The 26,641-nt window shown below is 40.8% G+C and overlaps 1 protein-coding gene across 1 annotated transcript in view; it reads left to right on the top strand.

Moving 5' to 3' along the window:
- Window positions 1–26,641, top strand: part of HECW1 (HECT, C2 and WW domain containing E3 ubiquitin protein ligase 1) — a 179,665-nt gene that overhangs the window by 80,589 nt on the left and 72,435 nt on the right. The window contains 4 exon segments of the mRNA XM_086614549.1: window positions 6,553–6,722; window positions 20,725–20,867; window positions 22,903–23,003; window positions 24,249–25,616. Coding sequence (XP_086470675.1) covers window positions 6,553–6,722; window positions 20,725–20,867; window positions 22,903–23,003; window positions 24,249–25,616 — 1,782 coding nt within the window.

The following is a 26,641-nucleotide window of genomic DNA, read 5'->3' as shown; positions in this document are numbered from 1 at the left end:
ATTACTTGGCATGTCACTGCAGGTTTTAAAGGCTTAACATGGTTTTGTGAAGCAGCTACAGACCATTTGATATGGTTTTGGTAACAATCTGTAAATCACTTCTGTAGAAAAAATCAATTTGTCAAAAGGGAGTAGTTGTGAATAAGGTTCTCACTTTGGAGTTTTATGCTTGCTATCTGGTTTTCGTGGTTTTTAGCTCCTGGAAGACAAAAAGGAAGATACTGAACTTGACTTGGAACTTTGAGGAAGTAGCACAGAGTAAAAGTAGCGGATTTGTTACGCTCGCTACCATAGTTCACAGTTTTTACAAGTGTAGGCCTTTTTGTATAAAGTCCTACACTCAGATAAGCATCACACTACATGATTTTATTTCAAGCTTCCCTCTAAGTTGCGATAAAATCAACTAGAACTTCTGTATCTCCCTAATATTAAGCATGCAAGACTGCTTTTCCAAAATAGGTGACCATTGTGGTTCTCAAGAGGTTATATATGCTATGTGGCAGGTTAGACTGACATTTAGATGGGACTCTTTTTACACATCACTTATTTTTGCTAGGTTGGACACTGGGCACGCACCCAGTCACATTCATTTCATAAAGCCATGGGTTTAGCTCATCAAAACTAAAGTGGAGTTAATAAGTAGAGTTAATATTTTTTTTAATATTCTTAAGTAATCTTACACAGAAAATGTTGCCCAGAATTAGTAACATTTTTTTCATTCTCTCAGATTCTTTGGCCTAGTAGACCAAGAGACGTCAAGAGTAATAATTTGTGAGACTGCTAAATAATGTGGTCTCAGTGGGCCCTTTTATAAACTAAACTATCTAATTTACAGCTTGATTCAAAGTATACAAAGACCATACCATGTAATATAATACATTGGGATATCTTATTCTAGTTGTTCACAGTGATTCATTTACATTTGTATCGTATCTGTATTAATAGCATCATCACAGCCAGATATTTGAAAGGCTTTGAGCTCTCAATTATTTTATAAAAAAATCTTTAGTAAATAGCTCAGTTTCAGCCTTTCTGAAATTAACAGATTAATACATCACAAGGATTTATTTATTACCTTCTTATTTAATCAACAACAAAAAAAGTTGTTGTCTCTCTCAAAGTAAAATTATTGCTACCCATGTATCTGTTACGCTAGCTAATAAAATGCAAATCAAGCCAGGCCTTCCAGAGGCATTGGAAGGAGCTGGGATTCCTTTCTGTTTGCATTATCACAGCAATAACCTCTCTATTGTCACGAGCCCTTTCAGCTTGTATAGACTTCTCCTTTTCAATATCTATATTTTGGTATACTGTGGCCTTCATTGTCATTGCTTAAAAGTTAGGTTTCCAAATTGTGGTTGATTTAGTTGCAATTAAAAAAAAAAGGTGTAAGACTATTAGTCTGACTGGGGACCATTGCGTTAGGTGCTGCACCAACACAGAGCCATCATGCCCGAAGTTGTTCATCATCTAAAGAATGCAAGAAGAGCTATGCCTTCTGCCATATCATTTTTTAAGAAGAAAAAATTATTAGAATGGGAGGGAAAAATCTCAAAGTCGGCCAAATCCCTAGAAATGCTGAACAACATCAGTCCATTTCAGCTGGCTTGTATTGCTTGCTCCACTGTTCAGACACTCCAGTGAGACCCTGTGTTAAAATGAACTGTGCAGAAACAGTTTCTTTCTAAAAGTTGGTGACGAAGTGCTTTATTCTTTCTGTAGTTTTATTGAGCATTTGCTTGGACAAAATCCAACTGGTTTCACTGGGAGTTTTGCCTGAGAAGAGATTTCTGGATTGAATAAGAATGTCAAAGAAAAAAAAAACTATAACTAATGCTTTGGGGCAAAATGCTTCTCACTAGCTTGTTGAGAATAGGAATAGCTGTGAGTTCGTGTTATGGTAGTAGGAGATTTGTTTTCTTCGTGTTTACTTCTTTGAAGACTGGAAGTTGGTCCTGTGAAAGGTTAGTTCAGGTTAATAGGTTCATTAGCAACACTGATCTCAAAGAAGATAATTTCCCATGATTAAGCTGCTTAATCATTTATATGACTGTATTATTATAGCTTTCATTATTTAAAATACCAAGAAAAATACTGTAAACCTAATTTAGCTAGATTAAATAGAGTCATAGAATCATAGAAGGGTTTGGGTTGGAAGGAACCTTAAAGATCATCTAGTTCCAACCTCCCTGCTATGGGGCAGGGACACCTTCCCCTAGATCAGGTAGTTCAAAGCCTCATCCAACCTGGCCTTGAACGCTTCCAGGGATGGGGCATCCACAGCTTCTTGGGGCAACCTGTTCCAGTGCCTCTCCACCCTCAGAGTGAAGAATTTTTTCCTAATATCTAATCTAAATCTACCCTTTTTCAGTATAAAGCCGTTGCCCCTTGCCACTACATGCCCTTGCCAAAAATCCCTCTTCATTCTTTAAGGAAAGCTGTATTTTTTGCATTTACTTTCTGACATGACTTTTCTACTGTTACCAGTGAATGTCACACTTCTGATAAGGTGGCTGAAGTGTCGGAGCTATCTCGTGTGAAGTACGGAAAGAAGAAATGTGCTAAGCTTCCCGAGATTTACCACTCACTTCACTGAAAGTTCATGGTTTAGCAGCAGCATAACGCGTTTGCTGAAAGCCCTTGAAACTATCCTGTTGGCTGGTATATTTAGAAAGTGTTATCATGAGGTTTGCAGGATATGCCTCCTAGCTGTATGTTGCATCAAATAACTTTTTTCAAGCTTTAATATTTCACATATCTCATGTGTTTGCACACTCTTTATTTATAAGTGTTCTTGTGGAACAAGTGACCAGAAGATCTAGATATTTCACAAACATTCAGGCATTTATCCTCATCACACCTCTCTGAGAAATGTTGTTATTTTTGTGTGGCTTTTAGACTAGACATTCAGGTAACATCAGTTGTCAGTTTATGGAAGTCAGAGTATAAATCACAACTGAAAATAGTATTATATCCACTAAGGGTCATTTTGATCATAGTAGTTACTATGAAATGCTTGATGAGAATGCAGATATGATACGCTTTATCTTCCAACCATTCTTGGAAACCCTAGTGAGTGACTTTGTAACAGGAGTTCTAGCTACTAAATATTTTTTGTTTGTTTAATATTGCTATAAACCTACCTCTTCTTCTGCCATCCCCAGCTCAAGCTAACTTGCCCAGATGTATTTATAAACCTGAGTTACCAATCACTCAACTTTTTCTTATCCATCAGAACTTGTGTGAAAGTGAGATGACTTTCTACCACCTCCAGTGCACCTGTACCTACAAAGTACTGCAGTGCTCTAGACTGACAAATTTAAAGGCCTCAAAAGGCTTTGAATTCAACTACTCAGTTGCCAAAGGAGCTGCGCCAGACCGACCTGCTGCAGAGCAGCAGATCTCGGCGCACACGGGCACTTCCAGGGATGGGGCATCTACAACTTCTCTGAGCAACCTGTTTCAGTGCCTCATCACCCTCAGAGTGAAATTTTTTTCCTTATATCTAATCTAAATCTGCCCTCTTTCAGTTTACAGCCATTGCCCCTTGTCTTATCACTACACGCCCTCTCCAGCTTTCCTGTAGGCCCCCTTTAGGTACTGGAAGACTGCAATAAGATCACCCCGGAGCCTTCTCTTCTCCAGGCTGAACAGCCCCAACTCTCTCAGCATGTCTTCATAGCAGAGGTGCTCCAGCCCTCAGATCATCTTCGTGGCTCCTCTGGACCTGCTCCAGCAGCTCCATGTCCTTCTTGTGTTGGGGACACCTTTGCAAAGCATAGATGAGTTATCTTGGTAGTGTTTCCTCATGCCTCCAAGAAATACACTGTAAAACTACAGTGTATAGCAAGACATATCCAAGCCTTCTGGAATTCATTGGTTTTGCCAAAGATTTAAATTCAGTTAACCTTAAACCATCGCTTAAATATTTAGTTTCTTCAGAACCTTTTTCTGAAGACAATACAAATAAGAGAAAAGTATTTTCATTTGGGGAAGCAGGATAGCTGGAGTTCTTCTGTTGGGATGCTACACAGCAGTGGTAAGAGAGTACCTGAGCCTTTGGTTACAAGAAGTTACAGCATCCATAGGTTCCACTTCAAATTAAATGGACAACTTCTGGATATCTGCAGATACCCATTCATTCTTCTGGATATCTGCCATGCCCATTCAGAGCTTTTGTATTTTTGATGCTCTATTTTTCACAGTGCTGAGAATTCGTAGTGAGATATGTAAGTATAACAAATATCTGTCCTTGAGAAAGCTATTTCTGCTATCCCTATGAGTGCTTTGGGCATTAAAAAATTAAAAATTGAAGTTTATAGCTGACTTTTTAGAAAATTTGTAGTATTATGCAATTTAAGCAAGAAAATAAGACAAATAAAATGTGTGCTTAGCTAAGTCATTTTTTCTTATCGAAATGCAAAAATTAGACTGCTAACTAGATTAGAAGTGCCTTCGCCTTCATGACTGTACTTAATTCCCACAAGTGGGAAGAGGCTGGTAGGTCATCATAATATATATGTTCTTTATGATACATAATATATAAGTATATATAATTGAGTACTAGCTATTTTAATTTCTGTCTGTCAATAGGCCATTTCTTTACACAGTGGTACCCAAACATAGTGCGGTCTCTCTTTGAAGGAAAAAAATCAGAAACATATACAGCAATAAATATTTCAGTTTCAGAATCTTTTGAGGAAACATCAGAGAGAAAGAAAATAAGATCCCAGAGGTCTTTCTCTCCTCTCACATGTTAGCAGCCTGACACTATTACACTGCTGGGCCTTGTCATTCATAGTGCTTTTGCAATCTTGGTTTCTATTTCTGGAATATATTTCTAATGGTACAACTTCAAAAAAAAAAAAAAAAAGAATTTGCCATATAGGATTTCAGCAGGGCTGATAGATCAGGTACATGCTGCTTACACAGAGATTGTACCCTCAGAAAAAAAAAAATGGTGTTACCAGTTTGAACCAGATAATTTTCTTTGTGTAATAGTGTCGCTAGGACCATGGCGGTACATACTGTCAGCAAAGTGCTTGCAACTAAACTATTAGTAGTGGTATCTCTTCTTTTTTGTTAATTGTCAGAGAACATCACAAGAATGAGATTCCTAAAATACAGTCTGTTTCAAAACCATCTGTCCAACAACTTCTGTATATCTGCAACATGAATTGTGTGCTGGAATAGATGATTAAAATCAACCAGAAGAAAACCAGTTCTTTTTAACTTGCACATTTTATTGTGTTGGCTATTACCATGTGTTAAGGAAGTAAATACAACTGGGTGAGTCTTATCTCTGGTCTTGATAGAGCTGTTTTCTGGAAAAAACGATGGTGTTGGTGTGGAAAGTGTATGATTTTTGCATCCATCCAAAATATCTGCCTGGAGGGTTTTAAATGGTCTGCTGCAACCTGCCAGAATAATTGGGGTTTTAATCAGGAAAGAATTAAAAGACTGTGAAAATTAATGTTTTCAAAACCTGCCTAAAAGAAAAAAATATGTGTTTAACTTCAATGCTTAGGTATACATCTAAGCAGTTTTGGAAACTATCTTGACTAATACTTTATCCCTCTTCAACACAGCAAAAGAAAGTAGCCAGAATGCAGCTCAGTGCTTATAGCCCTATGTCAAATGGCGTTTTAAACAGAGGAAGACAATCTCTGTGCAGAGTGGTGGAAAATAAATAGCTACTGAACTCACTAGTATAAACAAGTGCTTATATTTTCCAAAGAAAGCTTAGAAATACATCTGGAAAAAGAGAAGGCCAGAAGCTTTAGTTTGTAGCTGTTGAGCCAAAATTTATGATGCATCTGTAGATAGGTTTGTATTTCATTGGCTTCACAGGGACGAATCGTAATGGACTTCATGTCTGTCTTTAGAGCGTTACAAGTAAATTTTGAAATAAGTGTCCGGGGATTTTTAGTCTGCACAACTCATATTATGCTCATATTAAACTCAATTTAAGCCCCGCTTAAAATTTGAACTTTATATACAAGAGTTTTCCTAAGTTACTACAGGTAAAGTTAACCTGTGCAGGGAAGGAAATGTTTTAAAGTGGAGAAAATGTAAAATGACTTCTCATGTAGAAAGAAGTGGTCTAAAAGCTAAGATTCAGAGAAAGAGAAAATTGATGCCTAGGAGAAGTGACACACGTTGGGTACCGAATGCCATGTCTATGTGATTAAATGAATGGATCTCTTTTTCAGAGTAGTCTTGCCACTGGAGTCAGGCTGAGCAAGTGCTTAGCTCCTTAGAAAAATAATCAGATAGCTTGATTTAAGTTGCATAAATATTGATTTAGAAGCCAGATCACTCTGCACAATCAGGCTGTAAAATTTGTAATTTCATTATATAATCATTTGTAAATCCTAAATCAGAAGAACATTGTGGTTTGGCTTTACGTTGCTTCACAAGAAACACAGTGTGATTTTTTCATATTTCTGCCATGTTACTTGAATTCCTTACCAGTTTCCCGTATGCTGCTCCTACCATCCTGGAGACCTACCTGGAATGTGAAAAATAATCAATTTATTTACCTTCTTTCAGATTTCCAGGCTTTTGGTCTGAAGAAAGGAATGTTCTTCAATCCAGATCCTTATCTGAAGATTTCCATCCAGCCTGGAAAACATAGCATCTTCCCAGCGCTTCCTCATCACGGACAGGAGAAGAGATCTAAGATCATGTGTAATACTGTTAACCCAATCTGGCAAGGAGAGGTAAGTAGTTTGAGTCCTGAGCTGAGACTTTTCTTAAAACATGGAAATGACTCTAGCAATATCCTGTCCTTTTTTTAATTCCTTTCTTGGCTAAATAGTTGTTGACCTAACTGTGCCTGATGTATTTCATGACTTCTTGTCTTAATGCAAAAGGCTTAATTAGCTACAAAGATAAATGATACATTAAAACTTGTAGTATAGGTTATACTTTGTGGATGTAATTTATGAAGTTGTTAATTATTGAAGGCAGGCATAACCCAGAACTGAAAAATAAACTTGGATAACATGAAAGGCAGTTGCTAGATTGTCAGTGTTCTTACACAGAGAGGAGAAATCATGTAAAGCAGAATGAGTATAGCGTGCAAATAAAAAGAGTCTATGTGATTGAAAAGTGTCAGTGGCGACATAAATTAAAGGCAACTTTGGCACGTTTGCCCATCACCTTGAAGAAATACTCTTTAGTCTGCTGCTTCTTGTTGGAAGGGCTTAGTAAGTATTAATGAGATCTGAGAGTGCAATTGCTGCCTGCTGTTTTTAAATTACACCCGAAATGGCAACAGACAGCAAAGAATGAGGAATCTCTTTGGAATTAAAGGAGCCCGACATAATAGGTGTGATTCGCTGGTGTTCCCCGTCAGACCAGTATCTCCACTACAGGAAAGAGTAAAAGTAAATAAATAGACTAAATAGATTTACTCAAATTAAAATGCAAACTGTAAAATAGTTTAGGGATAATTAGGTCAAGCTGTATAGACATGAAAGTGTGAGTGGGGAAAAAGGCAGCAGAAATGTCACTGAATACTCCTACCTGGAGGAGGATGGTCAAGGTACCACATCAAGTTATGTGACAGATGAGCCTATGTGGGGGAGGTTATATGGTGGGGGCAGGGGGGATGACCTGGAAACTAGTCTGAGAAAAACGCCTTCTAACAGGACTTAATTAAGTGGAAGGCCCTGTCATGAGGCATCCACCAAGCCTCAACTTCTCTGTAGCTCCAAGCATCAGATGTATCTCACTGAGGGGTCCCAGGTCGAGCTGAGGAGCTGGAACTGACATAGATGATCAGGGAACTGGCAGAGATCTTTCAGTAAAGTGTATGAGACACAGGCTTAGAGGTGGGCAGGCATGAGGGGGACACTGGCTTTGTGTGTGTCACGCTCAGTACGTGTGACTGTGGGAGCTGGCAGCAAGTGTGGATGCCAGGAGTTGACACTCAAAGAAGGACACGGGATAGGAATGTGGTCCCACCGTTCTGTATCAGCCATAGCTAACTGCTGAGGTGACACACGGGCTGTCCTTATCCAAAAAGGGATGTAGCAGCTGTGCTGATGGAGACTGCAAATAGGCTTCTTAGAAGAACTCAGTACTGGTCAGAAGTCTTCTCTTGACAAAGGCGACCCTCAGCCAACGTAATCTGTTCTCACTCAAAGGTCCGTTTGCGCTGCTGGAGGATAAAATAATCAAAGAGTAAGAATGTGGCCCTGATAAAATGTCAAGGGTGTCTTCTCAGGCCATGTGGGATGGCTGAGTTTGTGGGCTGATATTTCTTTTCCAGTGGAGTTTGGCAGCAAGAAAAACAGAAACAATGAAATGGCCTAATTATGGACATCAGAAAGCGAAAGAGCACAGCTGGCTTCCAGCTTCTCTGTTCAGCCCCCTGTTCAGGCACATTCTTGAACTTGTGCCTGCCTCCCTTTCTGTCCTTACTGCCTAAGGAGTTTAAAGCAGCCAAACTGCCACTCCCCATGTTCTCCTGCTGCATTCTATTCAGCCGATACGGAGATGTTTGACTGCGTGCATTTGCGTTGCAGTCTGTGCACATCAGCTGGTCTGAAGTCATTGTGTTCATACTGAAAACCCACATTGGTTTCTGTTGCACAGAAGGCCCTGGGCCTGATTTTCTTCAACTTTGTCCCTTTATGGGACAAGTGGAGAAGGAAGACTGCAAACTGTTGCTGAATGGTGGTGGTAGCCATTCTTCTGCCTGCCCTTTTCATTGATGGATGCGAATATATGAATTGAAAAATACTGAAGAATCATAGCTGTTTCATTAAATAGATCAGTCACCTAGTTGGTTTTCCAAAAAATATTTTAGGCAATATATTATTTCAGAAGAATGATTCTTTCCTAAGGTTCTCTGTCACTGTACACGTAAACAGAAGCCAGATGTTTGTGGTTTTTTTTTTTTGCAGCTGAATGACATGGTTGATTTGGTTTAGCTGCTAAACTTGAAAAAAAATCTGGAATAGGGAAACAAAACTGTAGAAATAGCTGCAGGCTGGAATCTTGAGCAAATTCAGAAGTGAAAGAGTAAACTCAGTTTTGTAGGGCCTCAACACCAAAATAAAGTCCAAACTCAGTTTTGTAGGGCCTCAACACCAAAATAAAGTCCAAACTCAGTTTTGTAGGGCCTCAACACCAAAATAAAGTCCTACAGACTGAGAGATGATACATTTACTGATATTAATTCGTTACGATATTCCCCTCATATGCTTATCAGGTTGTTCTATTTGCAGAGTAACCACCTGCATTATAAGAACGCTCTGGGAGCACCATGATACCTCAAGCAATTTTTCATCTGTCATGTAATATTGATGATCATCTTCATTTCGCCGTTCGAATACCATTCAGCACGAGTTATCCTGGCTTAAAGCTGTTCTTCCATTGCTCTGATTTGCAGTACTTTGTACAAGAGTATGTAAGGAAATGGAAATTTCTGACTAGGCAAGGAGAGTAACATGTGACAGTTTGACACTTCCAGCAGAGCTCTGTGTGACATGAAAGAGCCCTCACGCTGAGAATTGTACATGGACACAGGTTAAAGCCCAGTCTGCTGGTAGAGAGGGGTCACCTTGTGTTATTTCTATATGTTTTCACGTGCTCACAGAAGCGTAAGATCACATTCTGCTAAGCCAAAGTGCCGAATGTTGCCGTGTGTAATAACAACAAATGATAAGCACTTTGGGGGAGATCCAGGCCAGTTACTGATGATGTCTGGGCCTCTACAGGGTCCATAACAAGTGTCTTCAGACAGGGAACTTGTTGCTAAATTAGGGTTAATGGTCCTGCTTGTTTTCTTACTCCCGGCTCTACTTTCAAACTGGTGCATTCTTCACCAACATCTGTACTGTTACATGAAATAGGTGAGTTCCTGGAAACCACATGCCACTGGACAGCTTGGCTCAGAACCCTCAGGTTAAGCAGGCGTTGCACTGGCAGTTCACACAGTTGCAAGAGCATAGTGGGTGAGTTGTCCTACCGTGCTGGTTGGAGGTAAAATGCAAAGAAAATCTCAAAAGCAAGTGCCCACTTCCCAAATCTTCTGTGCATCTAGTAGAATTGAGAAGGGTGAATGTTGATTGTGTCTCTTCTAATATTAATATTAGAAAAATAAGGACACTATTCCCATATTGTTTCATATTGAGACAATGTGTCTTCTGTCACATTATGTAGAAAAAGCTCCTTTAAGAAGATTTAATTTGTCAGCAAGCAGTGAAGTGATAGTTCAGACAAGCAATAGAGATCATTTGGGATCATAAGCAACAAAGCAAAGTGTTTAAAAAGTAGTTCACCTACCTCCAGCTGGTTAGGAAATTATCTGAATAGTTTTGCAAAGAAAGTACTTCAGGCCTCTGGACTTTCCCTTAGACACATTTATGGAATTTCTTTCTTAACTGTGGCGGTTTAAGCTTCTTCAGTTTTTGTTCATTTACTAGTGAGTGGATAGAGAGCCTCAAGGAATGGCCAGTGAGATGCCTATAAAAAATTGGCTGCTGCAACCATCCAGCAAATTTAGAATAGTAGGAAGTGGCATCTGTTAAATGACGCATTAAATTTCAACTCTGATATTTCTAGCTCTGGAAGAGTAGATTGCCTTAAAGTGGGAGTCCAGTATCAGGACAAAAATGATCTTAACTTCCTGCAGCTCTGCTGTTTGTTTCTTTGCCTCAGCCTTTACAAATATTGTTAAATAATAGCTGAGGCACAAAATTGTGGTTTGCGTGGCTGCTTTATCACTCTGAAGATCGCTGCATTTCACTGGTGAGTTAATTGATGTGTGTAAGCAGAGGTGTTCAGGACTCTGTTGCAAGAGCACTTAACAAATAGTAGTTAATGTGTCAGATCTGATAAACAGAATTACGGTATTTTCATGTGTGTAACTTATACTCTCTGCACCTCAGATAACCCACAACCTTTCAAAAATACTGCACTTGAATAAATTCTCATGTAACTTGTCTCTTCAGATTACCAACACACAATCAGAAGACGGAAACAGAGGGGGGCTTGAACGCCGGAGGGAGGTGGTTTGGGGAGAGAGAGCTTCTGTAGTGCAGACCATCATCAGTGATAGAAACATTGGGTTTGAATGCTGCCTGCAAGAATGCCAAGATGACACGAATGCAACTGGCTGTCTGAGTGCTGGTTTATCACTGCTGCTCTTATGATGCAGATTTATAACTCAGGCACTGACTCAGCGATCGTGAATGCTGGACTGGTGCATGACAGACCACCCAGCAGTACTGGGACTGAAAGATGCTTTGTCAAAGTAGCCACAGCATGCAAAATGGGATTTATGTTAGATCTCTACTTCCCTTGAGGGTTTATGTTGGCTGATACGATAGGTGCTACCTGATGCAGCACAAACCTAGAGTGATAAGAGCAGGGGAGACTTGATCGAAGATTAATCTTTCCAGAACAAAGTTAAACCATTAAAGATGCTTTAGTATATTTGAATCAGCAGTATGATTTTAAACTGAAGCAGGTTATATTTGATCTGATTTTGATCTAATATTCAGAGCACTGGATGCTCACAGAACTACCGTGGCCTCACAGAATCATTGCATGATTTCACCAGAAGTCTAAAATGAAAAAAAGCAACGGGAGCATCACACTGATTGAACTACTTATTTATTTTTTTAACTTAGATAACCTTTTTCCCTCTTCTACTGGCAAATACAAAAGAATCTGCTGCAGAAACTTGAAGGCTTTTACACCTAGTCAATATAGGTGCAGTGAAATCCAGATCCTGAATTCAGTATGGGTTTTGCCAAAGGCGTCACTGGAACTGAGTAAAGCCTTGAGTGGTAGCTTCACTGTATAACGTTTGTACACATGGCCATGTAAAGTGTAAAATATAGTTTGACTACACAGAAAACCTGTGATTTTACAGCTGCAGTTTTTTGAATATCTGGTGATGATTGAAGTGCGAAAGCCCAAGACAACTTTCAGTTTCTTCAGGAATGGGTTACAGTTTAAAAAAATTATCTAGATTTTTTTTATGTCGTTCTTCCAGAAATGCATTTTAATTGCAACTTCTGCATCTAGAAGACTATCAGTCTTGCTAATATTGTATATTAATGCTCATGAGAGTCCTCAAATATTTTCAGTCTATGCTGTGCTAATAAATTTGTAGACAATGTGTGAGAGATGAAGAAAAGCCCTGACTCCTTAAGCAGGGTTTGCACTTGATTTATCCAGAAGTTCTTTTACATTTCTAATGTCTTAGGGCTCAAATTTGCCACTAATAAAGTAAGAGATATCTTGCAAAGCTGTCTAAGCCATCAGAGAGAATTCGTGATAAGCCTATTAACTAGTAACTATGAATGTTGTGGGATTCTTGAAATAGATGGGAAAGACTTTTCTTATTCCTTGTTTCCAACATAGACAGGTAGTGAATCTGAGGGAGAAATCTTGCTGATGGCCCTATCCAACTTCGAATTCATTCAGTAGAAAGGATTGAATCAGATATATTTGCGTGCGCCCCTTTTACTGTAGGAAAAAAAAACACATTGTGCCATGCCGGAATAAGGTACCACATTGGATCTGGCACCTCGCGGTCACTGCTGAATTCCAGGACACTCTGAGTACGTGTAGACATGTCCCAGCCTTTGGCAGCAGTGGAGCTCTGTGCTTGACACTACTGACTCTGCAAGATTTTGTATTGTCATTGAGGAGTGCTACAATAAATTTAAGAAGCTGAAATTCCCCGCTGGCTAATCTACTTGTTCCTATGAGTAGTGTTGTATGGGACAGTAGTGATATGTAGAGGAAGTTTTTAAATGGGGAGCAGAATAATACAGGTGGAGAGTGGCAAGTGCATTAAGAGTGTAATTGTGTCACTGGAGTGTTTGAAACGAAAAGCTCACTAATGAAATATTCAGCTGAAAGACTAGATCTATCTTCATCCATCAAATGTAATTTACAGCCTTTTAATATTTACTTCTGCTTGTATCGTCCCTGTGGCATGATGAATATCACAAATAAATTTTCTTTTTAATTATATTGCTTATTCAACTCCAAATCAAGAGCTTAATTCTTCCTGTCACCAGTGTATCAATTTATCTACCTTTCACCACTTATTATACTGGCTATTTTCAAAGAACTTGACTTGCACTTGACTTGTCTAATTGGTGCTAATGGACATATTCTGTTCATCTCAACAACTTCCTTGATAGCGTTATTGAGAGCTGATCGTTGTGATCTATCCATGTTCAGGGATGCAAATAATATTGGTAAAAAAACCACAAAACATTGGAATTAATCATCATCATTAGTTGTCTTTCTATGAAAGCTATTCTGAAGGTCTGGAAGTGGTTCTATTATATTATAAATGGATACAGATGTATTCTGCCAGGTCAGCATTAGAATGTGCCTTCATTCTGTACCATATATGTCATGCATTAAACCCCCACAAAATCTGTTCACGGTAAGAAAATTAATCATCTGTGTTTGTAAACCCATTGTTGGGTCTGGAAGCAGAATCTACTGAAAAGAAGATTACTCTCTGAAATACCTTCGGTGGTGTTTACTATAGTGTTTCCAGATCTTGCTTGGAGATGACAGCAATAATGTGAAATCACGTTTATATTTAGGTCATTGAGATGGTGTGAGAGTGTGAATGTGTCAGGAGATCCTAGGTAGCTTTGCTTCTGATTTGTGTCTGTGTGAGAGTGAATCTGCAGGAGGCATCTGTGTAAGTGAGAGGAGCATCCTAATGACTTACTACTGACCAGAGACAAAACTTATAATACGCTGCTTATTTCAAGAAGACTTAATAGGTTTATGTGATTCTCTCCATCATGTCACTTTTTGCCCTTCCCTCTCCCTCCTTTCTCTGTATTTCTATGGAAATAGTTACGACTTGTTGATTTTTGGTGCCTGAGAAATATCAACTAAAGCTTTTCCTTTGGCTGGGACATATTAAGGCTGTGCCTGGTACAGATTCTCAGGTGTCTTAATAAAGCTCTGCCATAATGCTGCAGCTTTTCTCTTAGTGAGGAATTAATTGGGTGTCTTGTCTCCTATCCTACTGCCTCTTTTCATTAAACGTGTAGGAACAAAGCAATCATTGGATCTACTGCCACACTTAACAAATGAGACAGGCATTGACAAGTGGCTAAAGAAGTGGAGAAAGTAGAGAGACATAATGGCTTTGCTTCTAGATCAAGTCTGGTTCCTCCTAGCCATCATAATTTCAGAGAGATGCAAGAACACCCTAAAAATGAAATAATTGAAGACGACACTGGGAAAATAATGTAAATACTAGCTTGTTCTGTAGATTATGGTTCTTAATGATTCAATGAGTCCATCTACAATAGTATTTTTGTTCCGTTCAAGAGAGCACTTTCAAAGCAAATCTCTTGATCTCCCCACTAAAGACACTACTTGGCAGTCTGAAAGCACATGAACTGACTAACTCTCAGCAGAAAGAGATGTGCTTCAGCAGTGCACCTAACACTTTTCTGGCAATAATGGGAATCCAGTCGAGGGCACCAGCCTGGAGTTCCTTCATGATAAAACCCTTGCAACATGTCTGGATGTGGTAATCGGGTGGGCACAGCATCAGCTGCTTTGCTCTCCAGATCTTCTCCTATTGTACCACACCTCTTCCTAATGCAGACAAAGCCTATATATTCCATGGATCAGGAAACATCAGTATCCACAAGGCCTCCTTACAGTTGCTCATGAGATGTGCTATTTTTCCTCAGTAAACTTCAGTCGTTTTTGTGTTCAGACATTCTGGACATAGCTTCCTATAAGGAATACACCTGACAGAAAACCATTTCTTTTTACAGTCCTAATACATTTCTAGAGGAAAATGAAAAGGTCTTCTCTTCCTTGGAGCTCAGCACTCAGAGCTTTCCTGTGCCCTCTTCCAAAGCCTCTTAAGTCGGGAGGGTTTCCAATCTGAGTCTTCCAGGACCAGACACAGGGGCATCTGGTTGACCACCACATTCTTCCAGTGGTACTCCTCACTGTGAGGGAGTCCATGATCTTCACTCATCTACATCTAACCTATAAACAGGAGCTGGTAAGGATCAGACAAAGGGGACAGCTGATTCACTATATGGACAAGATGGGATCTGAGACTGTTTCTAGGGCCAGGCACCCTGTGAGAAACAGGTTGTTCCTAATGGTAATTTCTTGGCAGTTTTGTCGAGGCAATCGGCCGTGTCCTCTGTGGAGTGTACTGTGTCATGTATCATCTCAAGTTCTAAGAGTCATTTTGTACCGAGCAATAGTTGACATGATGTGCAGGATAATGTACTGTGACTAATGCAACGTTGTACGTAATTACTGGTTTGGGCTAATCAGAGAATAAAGATTTAACTTCCTGTTTGTCATCCATTCATCCACTAACTGCTGCAGATCAACTATAACTTTTGACTCCTGTGGTATCTTGTAGTTTTTTTCCTTGTATTTTTTACGATGCATTGTGGTTAGGGATCAAGTGAAAGCATCAAGTTCTAGGCATCACTTAAAATTTTTGTGTGTCGCTCTTCCCAGGTGTCCTGTTTTCTGCTGTTATCTAAAAAAATACATAATCAGTCATTAGATAAAGTCTTTTCCTTGGGTGGGGCTTTAGCCTTGAAACTATAGCTGGTTTGGTAGATGAGTTTACATCTGTGTTGAAATCCATTACTTCAAGTGTTTTTGTATTGAAGTATAAAGAAAGCCTCAGACAAAGTCACAAACCACATCTATGCAGCCATTGTCGAGTTTGGTGGACCTCTGGACAGCTGGAGAGGCTAAACCTTTTGAAAAAGTTAAGTCAGAACATCTAAATTTTAAAACTACCAGAAATTGTATTTTCACTTTGTTCTTTAACTGTGAAAAAAGCTCATTTATTTAAACTTCAGTACAGCCTTCTGCAGTTAGTCTCAGTGTAAACTTTAGTTTAATGTCTTTGGATTCCAACAGGTTCTGTGAAGTTCTTGACCAGTCTTGCAGAGTTTGCACTAATGGTTGTGATTCAAGGGACTTAAATTTTTTGGGGGGAGGGAGAGGAATAAGACCAACAACTAACCCACAAGATGAGCTGTGGCCCTGATGAAAATATACAGCTTGAAGATTGTTGTCGTAGATTGTGAGCAGCATGCATGGCAGCCAATGCTAGCTGCAAAACATACAGGAGTGTGTCTTCAAGGAAGGACTGTCAGCCCCATCAGTTGTCTTTTTAAAATAGTATATTTGAGCTCATTGTACTAAAAGTTTTGTGTTCTTGCTTTTCTTTGCAACTGTGAACATTTTACTTCTCTATTTTTAATGTGAAAGCTTAATTTGAGTTCATTCTGTAACACTAAGATTTGTGATAATAAGAAAGGTTCCAAATAACAGAAGACTTACAGTAAAAACTGGAATAGTAACATCAAAAAACGGCAGCAGACTTATCCTTAAAATGCAGCACTTTAGGTTATCAGTGGTATCATTTGTGGCCACGTGCAAGAACCTACATCAAGCTTTCCTAATGAGAGTCTACTGCTGTCTCTGTTGTGATCTTATAGCCTTCTTTTCTTGCCCCTCCTTGGGATGAATTATTCATCTCCACATCATTGAGTTTGAAACCAAGGTACTGCAGAATTTATAATTGATGTCTTTTTTCTTTTTTTCCTACTTGGATATGAAGCTTACTCTGTCATCTTTGCAAACTGGCCATTGCTTTGTGACAATTAGCAAATGTTGGGCAAGGAAAGGATGACAGTTATTACAGAAGTCATATACTAATGTGTTATGTTAGTTACACTGGAGAAGACCATGAAATGCAGGGTCCTTTCTCTTCCAGACAGACAGGATAAGACCAAGGCTTGAACACCATAAATGCCACCAATGTTTTGTGGTTAAGGTACAGGGGCCAGCATTTCTCAGAAAAGAAGGTGAAGGAAGAGAGAAATTAGGGTTTGATGGTGATTTGCTTCCACATCTGAAGAAAACAGTCTCATCTTTAAATAATCACAAGAACCTGTATGTCTTTGAAAGTGATTGGTGACTTTTGAATATGAGTTTGTAAGTTTTGAGTTTTCAAGCCTCGGTGTTTTGCTGGCATCCATTTTTTGAAGGACTGGAAGCCAGTGCGTTCTATGAACAAGGATTCCTTCAGGTTTTCCAGTGTGGATGGCCTGACCCTGAGACATCAGCAGCCAGGAATTGCCTTAGAAAAATCTTGTTCATTAAGGATTAAACTAGATGAGAGCAACAGTAGGAGCAAGTGCTTAAATAATGGAAAACTGAATTATGTAAAATTATCAGTATTTTACAATCTGTCTCCAAACCCATTTCACTGAGTTTGTTTTGATTTCAAACTGCAGTTTCCAAATGGCAAAACCTTTGAGCTCTGCCACAGGACGCTTCTGGTCTTAAAGGCTTAATTCTGTTGCCGAGATGCTGCTGGTTTTATGCATCAGAACATTCTCCTAGAAGAAGCATTTGGGAACAGTTCTGTGATCGTAGAATCATTTAGGCTGGAAAAGACCTTTGAGATCATTGAGTCCAGCTGTAAACCTAACACTGCCAAGTCCACCACTAAACCATGTCCCTAAGCACCACATCTGCACATCTTTTAAATACCTCCATGGATGGTGACTCAAATCACTTCCCTGGGCAGCCTGTTCCAATGCTTGAAAACTCTTTCAGTGAAGGAATTTTTCCTAATATCCAATCTAAACCTCCCCTGGCACAACTAGAGGCCATTTCCTCTCATCTTATCTCTTGTTTCTTGGGAGAAGAGACTGACATCCACTTTGCTACAACCTCCTTTCAGGTAGTTGTAGAGAGTGATGAAAGTCTCTGCTGAGCCTCCTTTTCTCCAGATTGAACAACCCCAGTTCCATCAGCCACTCCTCATATCATGGATCGGGGCTGGTTCCAGGGCACTCTCATGTATCCCCAAATACAATGTGGTTGGCAGGTGATGAAATCAGAACACAGTTTGATTTTTTTGCGGATTGTATGGAATATCCGGGCGTTTGTACATCTGAGAGGCACAGCTGATCAAGGAGAGAAGGGCATTTCCTTTGGTTGATTCCAACACATTTTGCTCTGTGCATCCATACTCTCTGCTCAGGTGCTGATAATTACTCTGAAAAATGTTAATGTGTTTCTTTTGCAAGAAAGGAACTGTCAGGCTTGGTTCCACCTGATGCTATGGAAACAAATGTCTGTGCAGATTCTGATTTGCTTCAGAGTTGTACCACAAGACAAAAAATTAGTAACAAAGGAAGGTGCAGATCATTAACCTACGTTTTACTTTACACTTACAAATAGCTCAGTCCTTATCTGTGTCTGTGCATGCTCTACCCCACACAGGCTTTTTTACAATATCGATGTCACCAGCATCATAATGGAGAATTCATTAAAAGGCAAATTGCTGTACGTTACAATAACCTCATTCAGTGAAAAGTTAATTCCCTTCTTCTGTTTTCCTTGTAAGCGTTGTGAAGTGGCAGTTACCCAAGGTTTTTAGCAGGTGAAACAGTAATGGTAAACAACTTATTTTTATAAGATAACTTCCAATATACATGGGGAATTAGTGTTCTCCCCTTTGTTGGATTTAGCTTCTTTGGTAACCTGTTGCGGAGATGTAGAAGAAAACAACACTTTAGCTGTTATTTGAATTGTATTTCTCTGATTTTTGCAGGGCCTGGTTAACAAAATATCCCACTCACATTCATTTCACTTGAAGCTGTTTGAACTAAGCATTTCTGAAAATTAGATCATGATTCAATAGAGCAAGCAATTTAAGGCTTAACTCCAGGCCTCGATAACCCAGAGCGTGATTCTGTTGTGAAGATTGTTTTTGGCAGCAGGAAAGCTAGAAAATCCTTTCATCCATCTCAATGTTCACTGACTACAGAAGTTGTCTTCCAGTTCGATACTGACCTTTCAGTTGGGGGAACAGCAGTCTCCACGCAGCACTGCGGAGATGTGAGGATTTTGATTGATGATATTCTAGTAGTAGCGGATCTGTTTGGAAAAAAAGAAGTAGTGACCTCTGTCACTAGCTCCCAGTCTGTACTGAATTTAGCCAATCTAGGAGCAAGCAAGGCCAAGTTATCTAATATATTTGCTTTTCACTATTACTCCTGAATAGAGCTTTGCTCTCCCTGTGGGGAGATCGCGACGCTTCCAGGTGCCCTTATGCTCCCATGCTTGGAAGCTGTACAAGTGGACTCCCTTGCTTCCACAGCCTAAAATATCACCCTCCTTGTTCCTATCTCAGGTTTGTGTGCCCAGAGGCTCTGAAAGCTTGTTGAAACATTACTGACAAATGAAAATAGATATTCTTAAAACCACTTCAGCTGAGGTGGTGGTCACATGTTTCAAAGCTCTTTGTGACAACAGGAGTTTTAGGTGGTGCCATTCTTATCTTCCCCAGTATCATTTGTTCCAGTCACCTTTGCTGTGGCTTAGCGGCTGATTTAGCTCTCTGTGGAGCTGTGTGGTGCCGCAGGGTAGGAGATTGATTCAAATAAACCATCTGTTCAGTTTTACTCCTTTTTAAGGTGGAGCAAGGATGAGCAAGAGAGGGAGAGAGTTCAAGACGTATCTGAAAACTCTGATTGTGTGTCCTTCACCTCACTAGGTCCTCACTTATTAATAGCTGAGGTGTGCCTCTGCCAAAGGACCACAAATGGCCAGTCAAACGCAAAGAGGACTTATTTCACTTGGAGGGAAATGCTGACTAAGCGTTTCTCCAGGCTGCCAGTTCAGTTGTACTTACATGCAGCTATTTAAAGTTTTTAGAAATTTTGTGGGGAGAAAAAAAAAAAAAAGGAAAAAAACATAATCTGTTGTTGTGGTTCAACCTCCGTCAGCAACTAGGCACCCTACAGCCACTCGCTCATTCCAGCCCATCAGAAGAGTAAAAGTGAGAAAATTTGTGGGTTGAGATAAAGACAGTTTAACAGGTAAAGCACAAGCTGCATGCACAAGCAAAGCAAAACAAGGAATCCATTCACTACATCCCATCGACAGGCAGGTGTTCAGCCATCTCCAGGAAAGCAGGGCTACATTATGCCTAACCGTTACTTGGGAATACAAACATCATCACTCCGAACATCCACCCTTTCCTCTAGATTTATATGCTGAGCAGGATGTTATATGGTGGAATATCCATTTGGTCAGTTGGGGTCAGCTGTCTCAGCTCTGTCCCCTCCCAACTTCTTGTGCATCCCCAGCCTACTCGCTGGTGGGGTGGGGTGAGAAGCAGAAAAGGCCTTGACTGTGTGAGCTCTGCTCAGTAATAACGAAAACATCCCAGCGTTACCAACGCTGCTCCAGTACAAATCCAAAACACAGCCCCACAGTAGCTACCGTGAAGAAAATTGACTGTACCCCTGGCTAAACCAGCACATCTGTGCACTTAGATTTAGATCAATAATGATTGCTGGGGCAGAGTTCATTACATTTTGGCAGGTGCGTTGTTCTTACCATTGGCGAGCCTTTTTTAGAGTGTTTAGGTGCCATCATGATGTGAATAAATGAAATTCCTGCATTCCCCAAGCCTGATTCTGCAGCATTACACAGTATCTATAGGGTGCTTTGACCTGCCTGCTTTGAGACCAAGCTCTTTTTATTTTGCAGGCCTATGCCTTGGAGTCCAAGGACTGTTTCTGTACGGTGAAAAAGCCAGAGACGTAGAGAAGTCGATAATCCTCTAGCAGCTGTATGTTGTTGTGTGGCCCAGCCACCTGCTTCATGTTCTATGCTCTTTCTTTGTTGCAGCAATTCAGCTTTGTCTCCCTGCCCACGGATGTCCTGGAAATAGAAGTTAAAGACAAATTTGCAAAGAGCCGACCGATCATCAAGCGTTTCCTGGGAAAACTGTCTATGCCGGTTCAACGCCTCTTGGAAAGACATGCCATAGGGTAAATTTGCTACTTATGCTACTTTCCTTTGTTTAACAAGCATGTTGCTGTTTTGAAGTCCCTGGTAATATATCATTGTAGTTGATATAATGGCGTTGAGGGTGAGTTATTAAACTGACAGTTGTCTGATGAATGATGTTGGTCTTAATTATAATTTATAGGACTACAGGCCCAACAAAGAATTCTCTCTATAGCCCTATCCTTTGCATTTTGAAAAATGAGAGCTGGCGTTTAGGAAGGAAAATGATTTTGTGTGTATCATGGCTGTGAATCTGGAGAGCGCAATATTTTCAATTTTAATATTATTTTAATGTTATCAACAGGCTGTTTTGATGTTTCAGGGAATTACCTATGGGCTAAAATCATGCCAGATCTGTTCCTTCTCCCTTTAATTTCTGGACAGTGGAAATATTATAAAAAAATATGTATGGCGTGTTGTAACTAAATCTTTCTGACCCTACCTGGCTGCCAAGGAATAACTAGTTCACTTGAGCTCACTTTAGCTCAGCAACCCTGCCCTGCTTCCCCTTTGCATGAAAGTTCTGGGAAGGTTATTGCTGCCAAAGTAACACAAACTAATTTTAGGAAGATGGATATTATGTAGACAAAGCCAAAAAGTTGACTCTAAACTTTAAGGTTCAGACCTTGAGGAGCAGGGAGAGAGAGAGAGTCATCTACTGAGGAGAGCATAGGCAATGTGGTTCCCAAGAAGGCATTTTTGAAAATTTGATCTCAATTCAGTAGAACAGCAGGAAGCTGGGTTTGTTGGAAGTGGTTTTGAACAGCTGGTTCAGAAACTGGCTGTGATATTGACAGCTGAATCTACCAGAAGGGACTAAGCTACCTTCCTGTTTCTCAAGTAGGGAAGACAGAGTAGCTTTTTAGAAACCAGATGGAAAAGAACAGCTTGGGGAAGGTAGAGCCCTGTAACTGATATCACTGGCTTCTCTCTGTATGAGAAGATTTCTCATGATCTTCTGATTATATCTTCCTATTTTACCTCCTTATTGTAAACACTGTCTATCTAAGGATATACTTTGCCAAGAGCGGTGCCTCCAACCTGCACCTAGATCTGGCTTAGTGTTAATACTGTAGGGACTTTTAAATCTCAGGCAAGCTCAATGAGAAGTATACACACAAGTTAGTTCAGAAAGGCCATACACAAATCTTGAGATCGTCTCCTTTGTATGAATCTCTGATGCATGTTTAACTATCCTAGCAAACATACCGGGCCCAACTGGAAGCGAACTATGTTTCTTCAAAAGATGTATAAATATTACTATTAGTGAACCCTTTACACTCAAAAAATGCTTTGCAAACATTGATTCAGCCTCATTTTGGGCAGCTGGGAAGTTAATCTCTTCTATAGTTTCATTCTGTTCTGAGGGGTGGATGAAGTGTGGCAAAGGGAGGGACCTGCACAAGGACAGAATGGAGTCATTGATCAACCTTGTCAGGAAGGTGTTCTCCTGATATTTCAGCTTCATAGAGGTAAGAGGGGTGAAAAGAGATGAAGAGCAGTCATTCAGCCAGTTTGAAAAGAGAAGGTGGTGAGCGGGGACTGGCTTGTACAGGATTTTGAAAGAAAGGACAGGAAAGCTGAATTTTATGCAGATGGTGAAGGGAAGGAAATGCAGAAATGCAAGGTTCTACAGATGGGTAGATATGGTCAGATCAGCAGGGACGTCTTGTTACAATAGCTGAAGTGGGAGTTGTTTGCTTCCCATGTTGATACTTTCATACCCATACTGCAGAAGTTCCATTCCCACCGTTCTCTCTATATATATACATACATGCTTGTGTATCCCAGAAGCCTGTCTTATTCACTGACTCAGCTGTTCCATTGTAATTGAAGACATTGTCCTCTCCTTCTCTGCCATTCGTTCTCTTGTATGCAAGTCAACACGCCCTCATGGCTGGGTTGAATAGCCTTTGAAAACCATTATGTATTTTTGTAGGACACAACAGCTTTATCTATGTGCAGTAGACATTGGGTAGGTTATAGTCTATTGTGACGATATTTGTTTTCTTTCAGGGACAGGGTTGTAAGCTACACTCTGGGTCGAAGGCTTCCTACAGATCATGTCAGTGGCCAGCTGCAGTTCCGATTTGAGATAACTTCTTCCATCCATCCAGGTAATTCTCTGTCATCTATCTAGATTTTTTTTTTTATTTGCATTCTTTCTCCTCAGAAGTCTGAATTCATTCCTGACTGCTCTGAGACTTTAGGTACAGTCACGAGCAAAGGAAAGCACATAAAGCCCGCTGTCACAGGATGCATCATGAGTCACAACTTCTTCCCTGTTTCCCCTTAGCTTAGAGCTACTGGTGTCTCGTATCCCCCTGTTCTTGGCTGCTTCAAATATTCCGCCACATCACTGGGAGAGAAGAGGGTAGAAAACTGAAGACTCATCTGCTTCTCTATCACCTGTCCTGGGGAAGTGCTAGATGGGCTGTTACCTGTAGTGTCACCTGCGTTTGAGCACTTCATAAGTAAAAATGGAGAGAGTATTAGTAGAGATGATTAGAGACTTTCTCAATTTGATTATTTTTAATGAAAAAGTAAACCAAAAAAGAATTCAGTGTTCCCCTCCTTCCCTCCCTTTTGATTTGGTTTTAGTTCACGTTCTCTTGTAGCTATTAGGAAGTCACTGTCGTGATGGTGTGAGTTTGAACCTTGGTTTTCATCTCAAAGTCTCAATAGCATTGCTCATGGACTTTTTCCCTCTCTGTGGTAGTGCCCTCTCAGGTGCCCTTTGTCAAGCCAACAGCAGCTGCATTAGCGCTTGAAAATTGTGACCTGTCCCTTGATGGAAAACCCTGACTTCAGTCATGTGACTGTTTGGATGATGCGAAAGAGCCCAGGTTGTCTGGCATCTGGGAGGAGATGGTACAGATGAGGATCACATCAAAAGATGTTTTGGGGAAATTTCCACCTTTCAGGGGTGTGAAAAGCTGTTTTTTAAGTTCTCTTAAGTAGTGGAGTCCTGTCAATTTCAGCATGACAAGAAAAAAGTTATTAAAACCTCAGGGAAGACTTCCTTGTCTTTCCCACGATATTCCCTCCAATGCCAGTTTGGTTCAAAGAGGAGTTTCAAAAAGGTGTTACCTTCAGGTTTTGTTGCAAGGAGATGGGGTGCTGCATACAGGTTACCACCATGAGTAAGCTCCATGATTAAGTCCACTGTACGAAGACTGCCTAGCAAAAAAAAAATCAGCATTTCTTGGTAGTTGCTCAGTTGCCCACTCATTTCACACTGTAATTTATGCTTTTAATTTTATCAGATTGCTGTGGATGCCTTTGCCTCCACAGCCAAGCTACTGGTTCAATCAACGTTTCTTGTTAAAGGACTAAGTAATTTCTTTTCCTGTCTCATACAGATGATGAAGAGGTCTCCATTAGTGCAGATCCTGAGCCAGCTGACCTCCAGGAAAGCCCTGTCAACAACCCCACAGAGGAAAGCCTCGGTGAGCCTCCATGCATCAACACAGTGACCTCAGAAAGTACAGCTCCAGAAGAGCTAAATGGATACAGTGTGAACAGTGTCGATAGCCCAGGGGCTGTCAAACGACCTGGGGAAGTCAACCAGAACAGCTTAAATGAAGAGCTAGCAGGAGATGGGGAGGTTGATGCGGTGCCAGTTCCTGAGCCCTTGGAATCCATCCCAGGAGAAGTGCTGCCTTCTTTGAGTGCTACGGACCTCACGGAGCAGCTGGCTCTGCTGGCTTGCATGTCTCCTCCTGACACTGAAGTTAGGGAAAATAACAAAGTCAATTCTGGCACTCAGGGAGATGATGGAGTCTTGACCAGCATAGAAACATTAGATATTGATGAGGTGAGTGCAGATGTGCATGCTGGCAAGGACGTAGAGAAGAGTCAGGAAGAAGAAGGGGCTGCAGCCCAGGAGGAGGAAGACAACAAGCTACAACTGAGGACCACAGCAAAGAGGAAAAACAGGCCATGCTCCCTGCCTGTATCTGAACTTGAGACAGTCATAGCTTCGGCTTGTGGTGAGCCAGAGACCCCTCGCACACACTACATACGGATCCACAACCTGCTCCACAGCCTGCCCTCAGCACGGATGAGCAGTGATGGGGAAGAAGAGCAAGATGGTGGCAACGGTGGGGAGAACGATGAGGAGTCTACAGTCAAGGAGGCGCTGGAGAAGGAGGTGGTCAGTGAGAGTGAGACAGTGGCAGCAGAGCCCCCTCTGGAAAATGAGGCTGAAGGGAACTTCAGCCAGAGCACAGTGCCTCCTGGGACCTTGGATGAGCAACTCTGTGACTTAAACGATGGGCTGTTGGATGGGGAACACCCCAGGACAGGAAGCGAGAGCGAGTCGAGCTCCAGGCCCAACGGTGACAATGACTGTGAGGCGTGCGACACTTCTTGCTACAGTCCCTCCTGCTACAGCACTTCCTGCTACAGCACCTCCTGCTACAGCACTTCTTGCTACAGCACCTCCTGTTATGACAGTAACAATCGCTTCTCCAGCCATACCCGCTTCTCCTCCGTCGACAGTGCAAAGATTTCTGAGAGCACGGTCTTTTCCTCACAGGATGATGATGAGGAGGAAAACAGTGCGTTTGAGTCAGTGCCAGATTCAGTACAGAGCCCTGAGCTGGACAGGGAGCAAGTGGATGGCTCCTCCCAGTGGCCAGATGAACTAGTAGCTCATGGTGGGAATCCACAAAGAGCCACAGAGAGTCTAGACACCCCAATAGCAGGTCCAAGCAGCAGAAGAGAAGGTTAGATCCTGAGAATCGATGCGCTGAGCAACCTTGATTATCTGGATGTCACAGAAGGCATCAGATAATTGAGGTTTAAGATACTTCACAGTTTATTTCGTATGAATTTGGGGACTGTGAGCTGGGCCAGATATCAGGGAGGGTTGGATAATTGAGCCTGTCCTTAAAAATCCCAGCACAACCAAATAAATCAGATGGGAATCTGTATGTATGGATTCCTGTAGACATACGTGCATCATTATAAAATCAAGATTAGCTACTGTAGTTATGTGGCAGATCAGCATTATCACATCCACCAACTCATTCCTTATTTCTTGGGATTGTTCCATTTCACATATCTGATGTGCTGCCATGTCTCTGATAGTCAGTGAGAGGACCAGCTTGTGCTTGTCAAAGGGCAGATGTGCTGATTTACACCAGCTAAAGATCTGGGCCAGTTTCTTTATGTGATTGGTAGCCATGCCCAGTCATAAGGATGGAGAAATGCGAATATTTGTCTCTTACGAGCCCCGTTTTCTAGCCTCATTTGTTCCAATTCCCCAAGTATCAAACAAATCTACCTCAGATTTCACAGACCATAGCGCAACTCAACAGAGGTTTTTTTTTCTTAGATGCTTTGAAAATTGAACTACGTTGAACAAGGTTCTCATCTCCTTATCCTTCTCTAGAGATAAAACATACTAAGAAAGTAATTTTTTGTCTTTTTAATTTAGGTACTGTTTTTCCCAATCCCTCCAACTGTTACATTAAATTCCTCCCTTTGGTAACTCATTTTATGTTGTATGGAGTTACATGAAGGGTGGGTTTGATCACTCATCTTTTCATCAGCTAGTGTATCGTTTTTCTCCAGCTGAAGAAGTAAAGGCCTCAGCAGCAAAGAGTATGCAGCGAGGGCTAGAGGTAGTCTTTGCATTCCCAAGTCCTGAGTCATCTGTCTCCTACTATAAGTGACACCAAATTAAAATGACACCAAAAGGATAACATATTTGAGGATCACTGGGAAACCCCAACTAAATCATTCTTCT

The sequence above is a fragment of the Tauraco erythrolophus genome, chromosome 7 (genome assembly GCF_009769465.1).
Source record: "Tauraco erythrolophus isolate bTauEry1 chromosome 7, bTauEry1.pri, whole genome shotgun sequence".
Lineage (NCBI taxonomy): Eukaryota > Metazoa > Chordata > Aves > Musophagiformes > Musophagidae > Tauraco > Tauraco erythrolophus.
This window is presented reverse-complemented; position numbering and strand designations above follow the sequence as displayed.